At 35.4% G+C, this 14092-nt stretch overlaps 1 protein-coding gene across 1 annotated transcript in view; it reads right to left on the reverse strand.

Annotated features, from left to right (window-relative positions):
• Positions 1 to 14092, reverse strand: part of PRKD1 (protein kinase D1) — a 280608-nt gene that overhangs the window by 120958 nt on the left and 145558 nt on the right. Inside the window, 1 exon segment of the mRNA XM_025043367.1 lies at positions 13564 to 13702. Within this exon segment, the coding sequence (XP_024899135.1) occupies positions 13564 to 13702 (139 nt within the window).

Consider the following 14092-nt stretch of genomic DNA (forward strand, 5'->3'; position numbering starts at 1 on the left):
ATGGAAAGGGACAAATAGTAAGTTTACAGTGAAGAAACCTGACCAACCCCAGCTAACCAAGTGATGAATGCTAACATCATCAATGAAGTTTTGTCAGTATCATGTACCTGATACGATGCAATGAGAAGTGTACCTCACTTAGTAAAAGCTTACATATTTGTGGTACTTTTTATCCAAACATGCATAACCCCAGTTTAATCATGAGAAAAACATCAGACTGGAGATATTCTACAGAATACACGGTCCTCAAAATTGCCAAGGTCATGAAAAACAAGGATAGTCTGAGAAATTGTTGCAGACCAGAGGAGACTGGAAAAAAATAACAACTAAATGCAATGTGGTACTCTGGATTGGGTCCTGTGGCAGAAATAGGGCATTAATGGGGAAAAAAAAAACCTTGCAGTTCAAATCATGTACCAATGTTAATTTTTCAGTTTTAACTAATGCACCATGACAGTGTAGGATGATAACCTTAAAGGAAAACAAATTTGGGTGAGGTGAACTTTCTATACTATCTTTACAACTTTATACTTTACAATAGTAAGTATAAAACTATTACGATAGTAAGTATAAAACTTTACAATAGTAAGTATAAAACTATTAAAAGTTTTTGAAGTTTATTTAGTTTTGACTATTGACTCACTTGCTAGAGTGGTATCATCCGTGGTGGCCAGTCTGATTTCAAAGCTGGAAAGATCATTTGTGCTTGTCTCATTTGTTTTGTGTGTTAAGTATTCAAAGAGACCAAAATAGATTTGTCATTAGAGTCAGCAAACCAAGGCCTCTGCTGAGCATCGAATGTTTTTAAAAAGCATAAAACCATCAAGAATAGAGATTTATACATGAGATAATCGTGAAGAAAAATGAAGTGAATTCAGTAGGCTCAATATATAAATATTACACATGTATTCTAGATAGAAAAGGTATATATTAAGTCTATAAAATTAAACAAATATTTTTCATTAAAAATTTCAATAACAGTCATAATAACATGTCATAAGGTCTAATGTGTCTTATAACTTTGGAATTTTCCAAATATTTTAATGCCTTAAAACCAAAATTAAAATTTTCCTTTCAAATTGAGATCCATTTATGAAGTCTTGAATTACAAGCAAAGCATATCCACCATGAACACGTATTTTCAGAGTGACTACTCTATGTCTGACACTGAGCTAATTGTTATATGAATTTTTTAGAATTATAACATACTATCCCTGTTCTTTAGTATAATTAATATTCTTGGATATGTAAGATAAATGCATATCAAGTATATTCATTTTTGCAATCTCGTGTGTTGTTCTGTCATTGCTTTTCATGACCTGATTCCACAGGAAGTAATTTTTTACAAATCAGTTCTCACAAATACAAATGTTTTTGTAAGTGCTTGAAATGCATATGGTGAAGGAGTTCATACAGGAGCAAGATTAATACATAACTAAGTGAATTCAATTTAAATCTTTAAATTTATATGAATATCAAAGTGTAAAGGATGGAGCAAACCAATTTCAAACTCTCCACTTTCAGTTTTAGGACAGTTACGTCTAGTCACTGTGAAGAAATGTGCCTCTGGATGGAGGGCTTCATACCAGATCTTTTTTGTTTCCTAATACCTAAATAATTTGACTATAGATGACAATAGTGAAACAAGGGGTAGGTTTTGCTTTAGTTTTGATTTTCATTTTTCAGCATCACAAGATTACTAATGGAGAAAAAAATCTTCATTTTTTTTAATAGAGGACTAACTGCTTAAACTCATTAATTCTCCACACGGCTCTATAATATCATGTTCTCAGGATTAATGTTATAATGATCAGAACCTCAAAAAATGCTGGGGAAAATAAAAATAGAATGAAACCCAGAGTTAGCCAGAAATTTTCATTTTCTAGAATCTGAAAAGTTAAGATAGGTTCATAAAATGAAAAAAGAAAAAATTCTGAGCTTGATTCAAATCCCAGTTCTTGTATTAAAATATATGTAGAAAAGAGATATTTGATAATATTTATGTGTCAAAATATATGTAGAAAAGAGATATTTGGTATATTTTAAGCCTAAAGTCAACAGTGGTAACAGGCTATATGTATCTTAAAAATACTTAGAATAGTGGAGGTACAAATACATTTTGGAGTAATATTGCTCTTTTCAAAAACATCTATTTTATTCCTCTACACTGGCATAATGAATAGTGTTATTGCTGTTTAAGCCTTAAAACAGCTGCATTTCTAATTTTGGCAGATTATGAGGGATTTTTATATGGGTTGCATGTTAAAAGCAAATAAACAACATGCCAACCAGCAGAATGAGAATGCTGGGCAGATGGTGGCACGGCTGAGTTACTGAAGTGCTATATGTCACCAATCATGGAACATCAAAAATGGATATTTGGCAGTTTTTCAAGTAAGCCCAATCCTTTACTTCAAACAAAAATAATTCATGCCCACAAAGTCTTCAGATAGCCACTCAGTAACCATTCTCCAATTGGCTTTTGTTAATGCAGCCAGCCCTCAATGACTTTATTTCATTGATTTTAACGGTATATACAATTCTGCCTATCCTTCCTTTCCTCCCTTAGGCTCTCCTGGGTGTGTGTGTGTGTGTGTGTGTGTGTGCGCGTGCGCGCGCGCGCGTGTGCGTGCGCACACATTGAGAGAAATAAATTATATGTTACAGGTTCCCAAATTACTAAGGGGATTATTGCTATACAAGAAGGCATTCCAATATGTCTTCATAATGAAAAAGAGAATCAATCCATACCAGATTATGAAACAATCCTAACCAATATTAATCTTCATTAATCCATCTTGATCAATACATTAATTGAATTCAGAATGCTACTATATAAATTTCCCCAAAACCTAGAGATGATTTTCCTGAGAATAAACATTGGAGTACTATACCAAAGAAAGTTTTCATCTTTAAAAGCAGGTTTTCCTCAGATTCAAAGCCAGATTAAGTTATATAACTGTTTTTTAAATAATATTCCAGAATTTACATTCTTAACTACATGTTACCTTTACTAACTTGGACAACATCCATTGTCGATTGCTGGTATTTTATTATATTTTGTATGTTTTTGTAAGCCACTATAAGTATCCTTTGGAAAATATGAGAGGAAAAAAAAATAAAGCCATTCTTAACTTGTACAAATAGTCTCTATGCTATACCATGATGCGTTATTATTTTTCCTGACCTATTTCCTTTCTTTTCTCCAATTGACTTTCCTGGCTCCATCCTTTTTAATTTTACAAGATCCTTACATCCTAGGTGACATGTTAGATACTTTACATTATTACTATAGTCAGTCTTCAATTTGAAGGTGATAAAACTGGCACCTAAACACTAAATAGCTTTCCCAATGCCACATGGCTAATAAATGGGTAGCTGGGAATCGGTTCTAACCAATCAGGCAGTTTGGTTTCAGAGTCTGTGCTTTTAACCACTAGGGAATTCTGTGTTTCATACAGTGAAACAAGATAAATTAAGAAACCCTGGGGATATCGCATATTGTGTCAAATACACAGGATTAGTACAGTAAAAGTGATGTAGTACTTACTTGGACCATTATGAAATGTGGCCTATGAATTCAGATTTGAGAAGCCAAGGCCAAAGCAGGAAAAAAATTAGATGTTGTAAGAGTAACATTATTCATAAATCAGAGCTGTGAGGGCTACTGAAGTCTGAAGAATTTATCCTATGAGGAAGTTACAGGATGGCACAGTGGACACATTCTCCCATAAGATTTTGGTAATAAATATGCTACCCAAATTTTCAGGTGTGTTATCTGTATCATCCCTCAATACATTATATCAAAGAAAATTTCAGTAAAAGCATTTCTGTAGGGAGTGCATGCACGCGCATGCATGCATACTCCCAAACAATGTGTTCCAGATCTTTAGCAGTAAACTTTGGTTTATCCAGCTGCTCTATCCAACGGAACTTTTTGTTTTTGATGGTGAATATGTACCATATCAATAGGCAGCTATTAGCCAATGTGTCTATTAAACACTTGAAATGTAGTTAGTGTGACTGAGGAACTGCATTTTAATTTTACTTGACTTTAGTTAATTTAAATTTAAATAGCTACGCAGTTAGTGGCTACCATACGCTACAGGGCAAAAGTAGAGGAATGGTTGAAATGCATACCTCTCAGCTGATTCTCATGAACAGAATTTCATATTTTTTAACAGATGGGCAAAACAAAAACCTAAGCCATTTTATTCTCTAGTGTGAGCCTAGAGAACAAGAATTTTGTGTTGTTTAACTCAGCAGAAAACTAATAATTTTTTCAAAGGATCTGACTTGAAAAAAAAACCCATATCACCTCGGTATAGAAGAGAGCCAAGGAAATACCCTTTACAAGATATTACTATTGCCTACAACATTTTTTATATTGTGGTCAGAGTCTGTCAAAAAAAATTTTTTTTGAGTTGGAGTGTGATTTTTGGAAAGAAGCCCCAAATAATTCAGAGTCAAATCTGGTAAGATTTGTTTGTGTTTTATAAACTCATTCATGTTAAAAAGAAAAAAAATACTTTCTAGGTTCTGGATATGCAAAGTCCTCTGAGATTCTGTTATACTATCAAGGCCCTAACATGGCAAGACTTATATACCTAAGACTGTTAAATCTCTACCCTAAGAAGCATATATGAGAAATTATGGGTTACACAGAGACCAGAGGACAAAAGAAAAAGTCCCTTTTGTATGGTTTTTATAGAAAAGTAATAGATAAAAAGAGAAAGAAAGGAGAAAAGAACTATGATTTCTGGCTGAATATCCACTTGCCAGATGGTGAAGAACTAGGCCTTAGGCTAATTCTGTGTGAACAGAGGGAAATAATACATCCCTCTCTGAAAACCACAAAGATCTATGGAGACTTAAGATTTCAGTTTCAGAGCACATGACTCAGCTTTTCCTATAGATCTTGCCAGCTGACCCTTAGGCATGGACAGCTGTTCTGCTAGATAGATAAAGCTACGATGCTCCAATATGAGGGGTGGAGGGGAGAGGAAGCAGCAGGAAAGGTCAGCCGGCATCTCAGGATGTCAGTCCTTGTTTCCTTCAGTCACTATAATAGAAAGGTCAGCACCGAAGGCTAACTCTAGGGTCACCATTCTGAGGTGACTGATGCAGGTATGGAACTAATGCAGGTATGGAACACTGAGGTCCAGGTGAGGAAATGACAATAAATTGATGAAGGCAAGTGAGATCACTATTGGGGATGGGGGAAGTAACAAGGAGGAGTGACTATTGACCACACTTTAGTAAGAAAGCAAGAATATTTGGGAGAAAAAAGCAATGTTTGAGAAAATTGATTCAAAAAAAGTGAAGTGGGTTTGATAATAAGTGGAGCTACTTGGTCATGGTGATGAGCATAACCCAGGAGTTACAGTAATTAGGTAGGAAAACAATTGGTATTCTACATATTTGGTCTCATTTTACATGAGAAATGTTGTGAGAGACATTACAAGGTTTTGAAAGCAGAATTGGATTTCTAAAAATAAATAATATCTAAATAATTATTTTTGAGAATATGTAGAAGATAACGGGAATCCAGAAAAAGAGGATTAGACAGATGATAATAATAATGTTACTGACTGATTATGCCAAAGAGAGCCAATGGTAAGCCTTGAAACTCAATTCCTGGAGAACCGTCGCAACTTCTGAATATCGTATGTAGATGACAAATTTAATCATTCATTTGTTGGTTTTGTCCATTTTGTTAATTCAAGTATTCATTAATTTTTTCAACAAACAGACATTGATTGTATGTCAGGTCCTGAGGATTCAATATAAAATAAATGATTCCTGATTTGAGAAATGTATAGTCCAGTGGGATGAAGGTGGGTGAGAGAGTTGACTATTTCACATTTGCCAGGCATCTCATGAAATGCTTTATATTTACTCATGAAATCGAATCTACAGCCTAACCTTCCATTGTATATATTATTATTGCTATTTGACAGGTGATGGATCAAGATTCAAGGAAATGAGGTGACTTGTCAAACATTATATAAAAAAATAAATGGCAGGTCTGGGATTCAAATGCAGGTCTTTGATTGGAAGTCCACTATGTATTAATTTAAAGTTATGTGGCTATATGCCAAAAAATACATATGATGCATATTTCTGATTTAATCTATGCAAAGCACTTAGAACTGCCTAACATATCATAAATGCTACATGACCTTAATCACCATCACTACTGTTCTCATTATTTCTTAAAGAAAAGCATGAGGAGAAATATTATTTATTCAAAGTTAAGCTTGAGAAATATGATGCAGCACAATGTAAAATGCATATAAAATAATATTGTTTTAAAAACTCTTCCCTTTGGGTTTGCTTATGTCCGATAGTACCTAGGGAAAATGTCTTCATTCTGCCTTGACACATAAGGGTACTTGGGTGAAAAAAAGACAGAGAAGCATCCACTTACTGTGTGACATCTACCAGAAGAATCCACTCCACCAAGAGACAAATAACAGAGAAAACTATCAGAGTGAGTAAGGAGTGCTCCAAGCTCCCATGTCCCCGTTGAGTCACCAGTGGGGAAAGGTGGGAAGCCTATGGAAACGTTTCAGTTTGCCTGCTCTTTGCATTCATTTTTCTAAGAAAGTGGTTTAGTGTGACACAGAAACTAAAACCAAGTTTACTTGAAAGATAAGGACAGAAACAGAAAAAATATTAACGATAATAAAAAGGAAATGCTGAAGACACACTTAACATCAACCATACTTAGAAGAAAAAAGTAATAATCTGTAATCTTGTATTTAAATTTTCCATTGTTACAAAACCACCTACATGGATAATTACAACAAAATTGGACAGGAATTGGCACCACTCAGCCTGGCATATTTAGATGTCCAAGAACTACAAAAAATTATAAAGTATTAAAGGCCAGGTCTTTTACAACCTTAATTACCCAAGCAGTATTAGGGCTAGGGAAATGTTCTTAAGAATTCTGCATTCTTAAGAACAAACAAACAAAACTCTTATCTACATAATGTACTCTTGGGGAAATAATAATGCAGAGATCTAATATATCAAAAGTGAGGTTTTTCGCTTCCACCTATATTTCAGAGGGGGATAAAACACTGCTAAGCAATGTACTATATCTGAGGGAAATGGATATCACTGGCACAATGCCACGTAAATGAATAATTTATACTCTCTATAAATAAAGAGGACCCTGCTAGAATTTTAGCAATTTTTTCCGGCTTATGGTTTAGGTGCTAAATCTTAGTAATATAAAAAACATAGTTATAAGGATATTTTAAATATAATGACCCTAAGACACTATTTCAATTTTGATAAGAGTTGTGAAATTATATGATGGGATCCTGTTTAAGCAGGAGCATGGTTACTTTATTATTTCATATTTTGTGCTGTAACTCTACAGAGGAGAGCCTCCAGGGTTTTTCTTAACCTGCTAACAGTTTGTATAACTATCAAATATTTATTTTTTTTATGAGAAAGAGGGAGATAATCGTTCTGTAATAAAAATCATAGCAATGGAACTTGTAGCTCATTGCTGGTTTTGTTGTTACAAATACCATTGATATTTCCCTGGAATACAGACTGTCTTACTATACTGGGAATTCTTTGAACGGATCAAGAATCTCGATTCCCTGGCCCAAGTTAAAAGGGCCACCTTGACACTGCAGTGGTGTGAACAGTGACTGAGCACTTAGATTTAGGCTCTGGGATTACCTCTATACACTGCAGGAGGTGGGCAAGTTAAAATTTATATTCTATGGTTTTTAAGATATCTGATTTCACTATCTCCCAGAGTCACTGCAAAGGAAACAAAATTAGTTGTGTGAACTACTCCAAAAGCTTGCGATATTTTGTAAACAAAGATGCCCCTCTTCCTAAATCTTGCATTTCCGTGAGAGAGAAGTGGCCTACGTGTAGACAAAATGAATATACCCTCTCGGATCATTTGGTCCATAGGCTTGACCCAAGGGGTATCTCCAGTGTGAACTGCTGAAACCAAGACACATCGGATGCATAAAGGAAAAACAAAAAACAATGTATTCTGTGATAACATAAATTTGGGAAGTGGTCTTGGAGAGTTATGCTTCATATTAACTAGCATACACCAAAGTTCTGAAGAGTCCTGCTGTAATAATTTCTTTAAAATGGCTTAATCCAACACATCTCAAAAGTTATCAAAGTAGGATTTCCTTTTGTAGTAGAATAACCATGAACATCACGGGAGAAGGCTGCTTGGATTGTGATGAGGAGATGCAATCATAATACCTAACAGTTACTGTGCAGCTGTTATGTGTAGAAACTCTCTGAAGTGTTCTACAGGCATCAGTTTATTTAATTTTTGTAATAGACTTATGACGTCGGTGCAAGTGTTGTCCCCATTTAACAGATGAGAAAACAAGCCACAGAATGATTAAATGTCTTGGCAAAGATGTAACTAGTGAGGAATAGAAAAAGGATATCAACCCAGACTATGTGGCCCTGGAAATTATACTCAAACATTATGCACACCACTTTACTTGTAGACAGAAGAAAACAAGGAATCTATCTACTATTAGCACTGTATGACACTTTCATCCAGCAAAAAATCTTTTTTGATTTAAAAAATAAACAAAAAACCCTGAATCCCAGAGGTTATGCAACTTGTACAAAATTACAAAGGAAATAAAAAAATCAGTTCTTCAGCCCCTTAGGGCAATATCCAAACCATTTGGTAAACACATTGAACAAAGGATGGATGCAACACTTGAGGTAGAGGAGAAAATGTGATCACTGTTAGGTAGCTGTAGCTCTCTCTCCTTAAGGTCCGCTTGCATTTTTTCTTTCTCCTTCAATTATATCCAAATTACATCTCTTTAATTTACCTCTAAAACATGTTTTCATCTCCCTACCTCATTTTCAGCTTTCTGTCACTGCCTGAGAATAGGTCCACATGCCCTCTGTCTGGGCTACAGCCCGAGCTTTCTAATGAGACTCCCAGCTTTATATAGTAGGAAACAAATAACTATATGCAGAAACAGCATTTTGCAAAAGTTATATAAATAATACAGCCTAACCTATTACAAAGAATAATGAAAAAAAAATCTGAGAAAAATGTGGACTTTTATCATGAATGGAAAAAGATTCAGTATTTTTCTCTAAGACTTTAAAACTATGATTTTACTTGAGAAATTCTTGTAGTCCTTGTCTATTTTGTTTTTAACCACCTATGAGACAGATATACATACACAAACAATTATTAGAGATAAAGCACCAAAAGTGCTCCAAAAAACAAAAACAAAAAGAGTTGTGTCATGTGAATGAAATCCTGTTATTAATTTGCTTGGCTATGGCTGAATTATCACACTTTGATAGAGATCCATCATGAAGAAGACTTCAGATAAATTCCATGAACTTTATTTTACAGTTCAGTACAAAACATTTGATCTTGACTTTGGCTTTAGAAAGAGAAATTTCCATTTGCAATGTTTTCCTACTTCATTACAATAGTAACAATGCTAATTCTTCTCCTTACAGACAAAGAAAATTTGCCAATGGTGGGTGTGTGTATAGTGGAGAACTTCCATGGAATTCTTTCTTCTTTTCTCCATAACCCAATCCATCCACCCATGAGCAATCTTTTCCTGGCTTACTGGGTCTAAATTCACTAGCTCACATAAGTCATGTTTTTCAAAAAGAAAAAGGGAAGAAAACCCAGCAAATTAGCTGTGAGCAGCCTGGTGTGTACTAACAGATGATGAAAGGTCTCAGCCGAAAATAACATAAGCAAAGAAAATTTCTGAAGTTGTCTGAAAAGACAAGAGTATTTTACCTTCTTCAAGTATTTAATTTTTTTACATACTTTCTCACATTTTTATTGTACTCCTATATCAGAAAATGTTCCTACTGGTAGAATGTGGGTTAAATATAAAAAGAACCAGATTACATTTACGTCAGACTATATAGAGAAATTTAATTTTCGATGAGGAAAAACAAAAAAATTTAGATAAATGAATTCTAACAGTAAAATTTTAGTCTTCAAGAGAAAAATTTCCATAGCATGCTTATGCCTTGGAACTGGCTGAAAGGCAATAGATGGGATACTCAGTGTTTTGTCCTCGCTACCGTCCTTACCCACTGCAGTTTGAATGAAGCAGATTCTTAATCATAATTCGAAGAAAAGGCATATTTCTGTGGCCAGTCACAATACTCAATCCTCTTCATGGACTGGTTCAGGAGTAAGTATGTGATCTGAGCTTCCTTGCACCCATGGCCTTAAGAGTTTTAGTAGCTACCATTTGTCTTGCCTCAAATTATAATGCAATGCAATCTTGCCCACATCATGGGCACTAATTTCTTGTCAGCGCTGAGCAAATGCATTGCAAGGAGACTTGAACTTCAGTTAACTTTTAAGGATCTATTTAGAAAAAATATTTTTAGAAAAAATATTTTTACAAAATTTTGTATATATGATAACTTCAAATATGATAGCCAACAGCCAATCAACCAACACATATATGTTTATTGGGAACCTCATATCTTTAGTAACAAGAGGATGGGAGGAAAAGATCGCTGAACAATGGTAAGGCCAGGTGAGAGATGAATCTGCATCAAGCTATGTAGGCAGGGGACTGTGTGTCTAGAAGTCATATGCGTCTCAGGAACAGGCACAGCAACAATGGCTGGTGAAGTAATTTAGATTACTGACAGTCACAACAGACCATTCAAGGGTAAAGAGAATACAAAGTAGTTGAGACTGCATCAGAGTGATGCAAGACATGCATCTAGTGGGCTATGTGCTGTGGAGAGGGAAAAAGAAAGGCAGAAATACAGTCCAAAAATGGTCGAGAGGTGGCTGAAAACTACAGTGAAAAAGACAGGGAACAGGAGTATGCCTTAGGTAGCAATGGACAAAATGGAGGAGGAGTGCCGCCAAATGGCGGCCTCAGTGCTGCAGCCATGCTTTAGGGTGAGGTCAGGTATGGGCCTATGCTACAGGTGACAGACAACAGACAGCGATAATAAGGAATCTGAAGAGTGATAAACATGCATGTCAACAATGCCAAAGATGACTGGGTACGGAAAATGGAAAGAAACAGTAGGAGTTGATGTGAAGTTATTGCCATGGCTAAAAACAAATGAGCCTTCAAGGAAGTAAACCATCTTAATGCAATATTGTAAAGAAGACAACATAAATAGTGAAATAGATATCATTGGAACTGGAGAAGGGTGGTACAGAAAATGATCAAAAATGAAAATAGGGAATGAGGAGAGAACCATTTCATTCAACTCCTCTCCTAAGAATGGAGGAAAATCAGCAGCAAGGTCTCCCGGATGGAAGGGAATGAAGCATCACCTTCAGGACAGACAGGCTGCAAGTAAGTCAACAAGACAGGGAAGAAACAGCAGGCATTTGATCATGTGGGACTTGGGGACTAAAAAGAGTAGAGGAAAAGGAGGTAAGCGGTACGGGGCAAAAACAAGGTTGTAATATGAAAAGGTTGGTCGTTTTAAGGAAAAACTTTTTAAATATTTATTGAGAAAATCACAATGCTAAGCATTAGAGTGGAAGAGGAGCTAGATAGAAAGAAGTTTATAAAGTTTACAAAGAAGTTTACAGATTAATGTTAGAGCACTAAACAAAATTGAATATATATTTAACTAAATATACATAATTGAATAATTTAAAGGTTCAACGACTTTGGGGTAGTGAGATTATATGGAGAGAGAAAAGGGTTCAAAAGCTCCAGGCTCAAAATTGAAACTGGGCTGTTACAGAATGGCTCCTTTTAAATACCAACAAGATAGCTGATAAGAGTAGGAAGGGTCTTCCTCATCCTGCTGCCCCCGGGAACAGGTGAGAGAAAGGGCTGCCCTTAAATGCTCCCTCAGGAATTGAGGCCAGAGAGACAAGAGAGATGAAAACACAAAGGGCAGGTGGCAAAAGATATGAAGTATGAGCACAAAGAAGTTCTCCATTGTAAAGATGGAAGAGGCAAAGCAAAATACAGTTCCTTGTGCAGGTGGGGCACTCTAGAGGGCTGCATCAGGTAGGTCAGTGTAGAGAAGGGCAGGTCTAGCTCATTGACACCTGGAGGGCATGCAAATGGGCAGCCCTCTCCCTCACACGCAAACCCACATACAGCTTGCATTCAACTGGGACAACTAAGGCGCTTGATAACAAAAGTAAAATGGAAAGAAAAATCAATTAGATTACAAAATACAATTTTAAAAATTCTTATATATTTCTGGGTATTGCCACAAGAAAGAAAGACTCATAAAACACATTACATTAACCACAAAGCAGTCTAGCTATGAGCTTAATGTGAATTACGGTGAAAATAGGTCCAGTACATGATTTCCCTGAATAATTTATTTTAGGCAGCCTCTAGTGTTCAGAAATAAGAAACTCAGTAAATGACACATCTAGGCACTAGTTTTCTGAGGCCAGGGTGCATTAAGCCAATGTTAAAAGAGCCTCCCGCGCCCCCCTCCAAAAAAAGTAAATGGGAGAACTCAGTCAAAGCAAGTGATTTTCCCAAAATAATTAATAAAAACTGTGAAAGCTTTTGCTGATTTGTTTAGCAACCCTATAAACAACAGGAAAATAATTAGTTTTATCTAGCAAAACAATTTGTTTTACAGGATCTATCTACAAAATGAAAGTGTAGTAATTCTAAGACTTCGCACAATGATAGATGATCAAAGCAAAGACCAACTGAATTATAATCAGTACACCCAAGTACTGGGCACAGAACAAATTGAGGGACTTGAGGAAATGAAGTCTAGAATCATTAAAGCTAATGGACTGCCTTTAGTCAAAGAACTACCAAGCAAAGAAGGCTAGAAGGAGAAAGCAGAGATGCAATCTGAATTTCTCAATGATTCAATTTTAACAAAAATTAAACAATAGAAATCTGGATCCCTTCAGAATATTGTAATGATCATCAGTTGTTCTCTGGCACTTCTTTAAAAAATTAAGCACGTTCATTTTTCTGTATCGATAGGCACAGTCATAACTTCGAAATCCTAAACAAGAAATATAATTTGGACAGAGGGAAATGCAGCCACTTCTCAGGGAGTGAGTTAGGTAGTTAGGTAGCACACAGCATAGCCTGATGTACTATAAACCGCTGAGCTCTGGTTTTCACCTTTGTCTTGGCTTATAGCTAAGGGACTTTTGATTCAATCAAAGTAATGCCTTCGTAGTCTTGTTATTATTTCTTGGTTTCCAGACACTCTGTACATTTGGGGCCTTGATATGTCTTAGCTTCACTGTTAAAAATTTTTTTTGTTTGCTTTTGCTGCTGTCCAAATGATTCAAGATAATGAATGAAGTTATGAGTGTGTTGGGAACTGGGGAGAGTGTGAAGTTTGGAGGAGTGACTGGAACAGTACTGGGTGTGGAAACAGCTTATTCAAAGGAAACTTTTTGCTTTTTCCAAAAGAATTTTGAAAGTACATGTAGACAGAGCACTAAAATCTCCTTTTGGGGCCAAGTATGATATAAGTTTTCTATGTGGCCTTAAAAACTTATACATAAGAATTCCTCATATACTAATTATTGATCTATGGAGAGAGAGAAAAGTATACTACCTGACAAGACAACTTCAATAAGATCGCCTTCCTGGATATCACTAGCCGTTTTCACCAGCTGAAGGATGTTTTCAGAGGTAGGGTCATGGCGAAAAAGCAGGATCTTATCATACATTCCATAGAAACCACATTCAGGGAACTGCAAATACAAATATTACAATAGGTTAAATATAAAAATCCTCCTAAACTTAAAATAAAAATAAACATCAAGGCATAAATCAAAGCTAATTAGAAAAGTTCGAAATATCTGGAAAATAAAAATGAATGGCAATATTGATATTTATATGACTCCTTGTCAAGAGGAAAGAAATCACGCACATATCACAAGAGCAATAATGATTAAATGATCTAATTAGTCAGAAAACAAGAGAATGTGAGGTAAGATTTAAGGAAATTCTTGGCAGTAAGTTGGTTAAGAAATATAATAGGTGGAAAGAAGTGTACGTTTTCATGACCTATAGCAATCCAATAGCATAAAAATGGGAATCGGTTTATTACAATTCCATTACACATACTGCTGCAATTTGCT

This window comes from Pteropus alecto, unplaced genomic scaffold (assembly GCF_000325575.1).
Source record: "Pteropus alecto unplaced genomic scaffold, ASM32557v1 scaffold171, whole genome shotgun sequence".
NCBI classification, from domain to species: domain Eukaryota; kingdom Metazoa; phylum Chordata; class Mammalia; order Chiroptera; family Pteropodidae; genus Pteropus; species Pteropus alecto.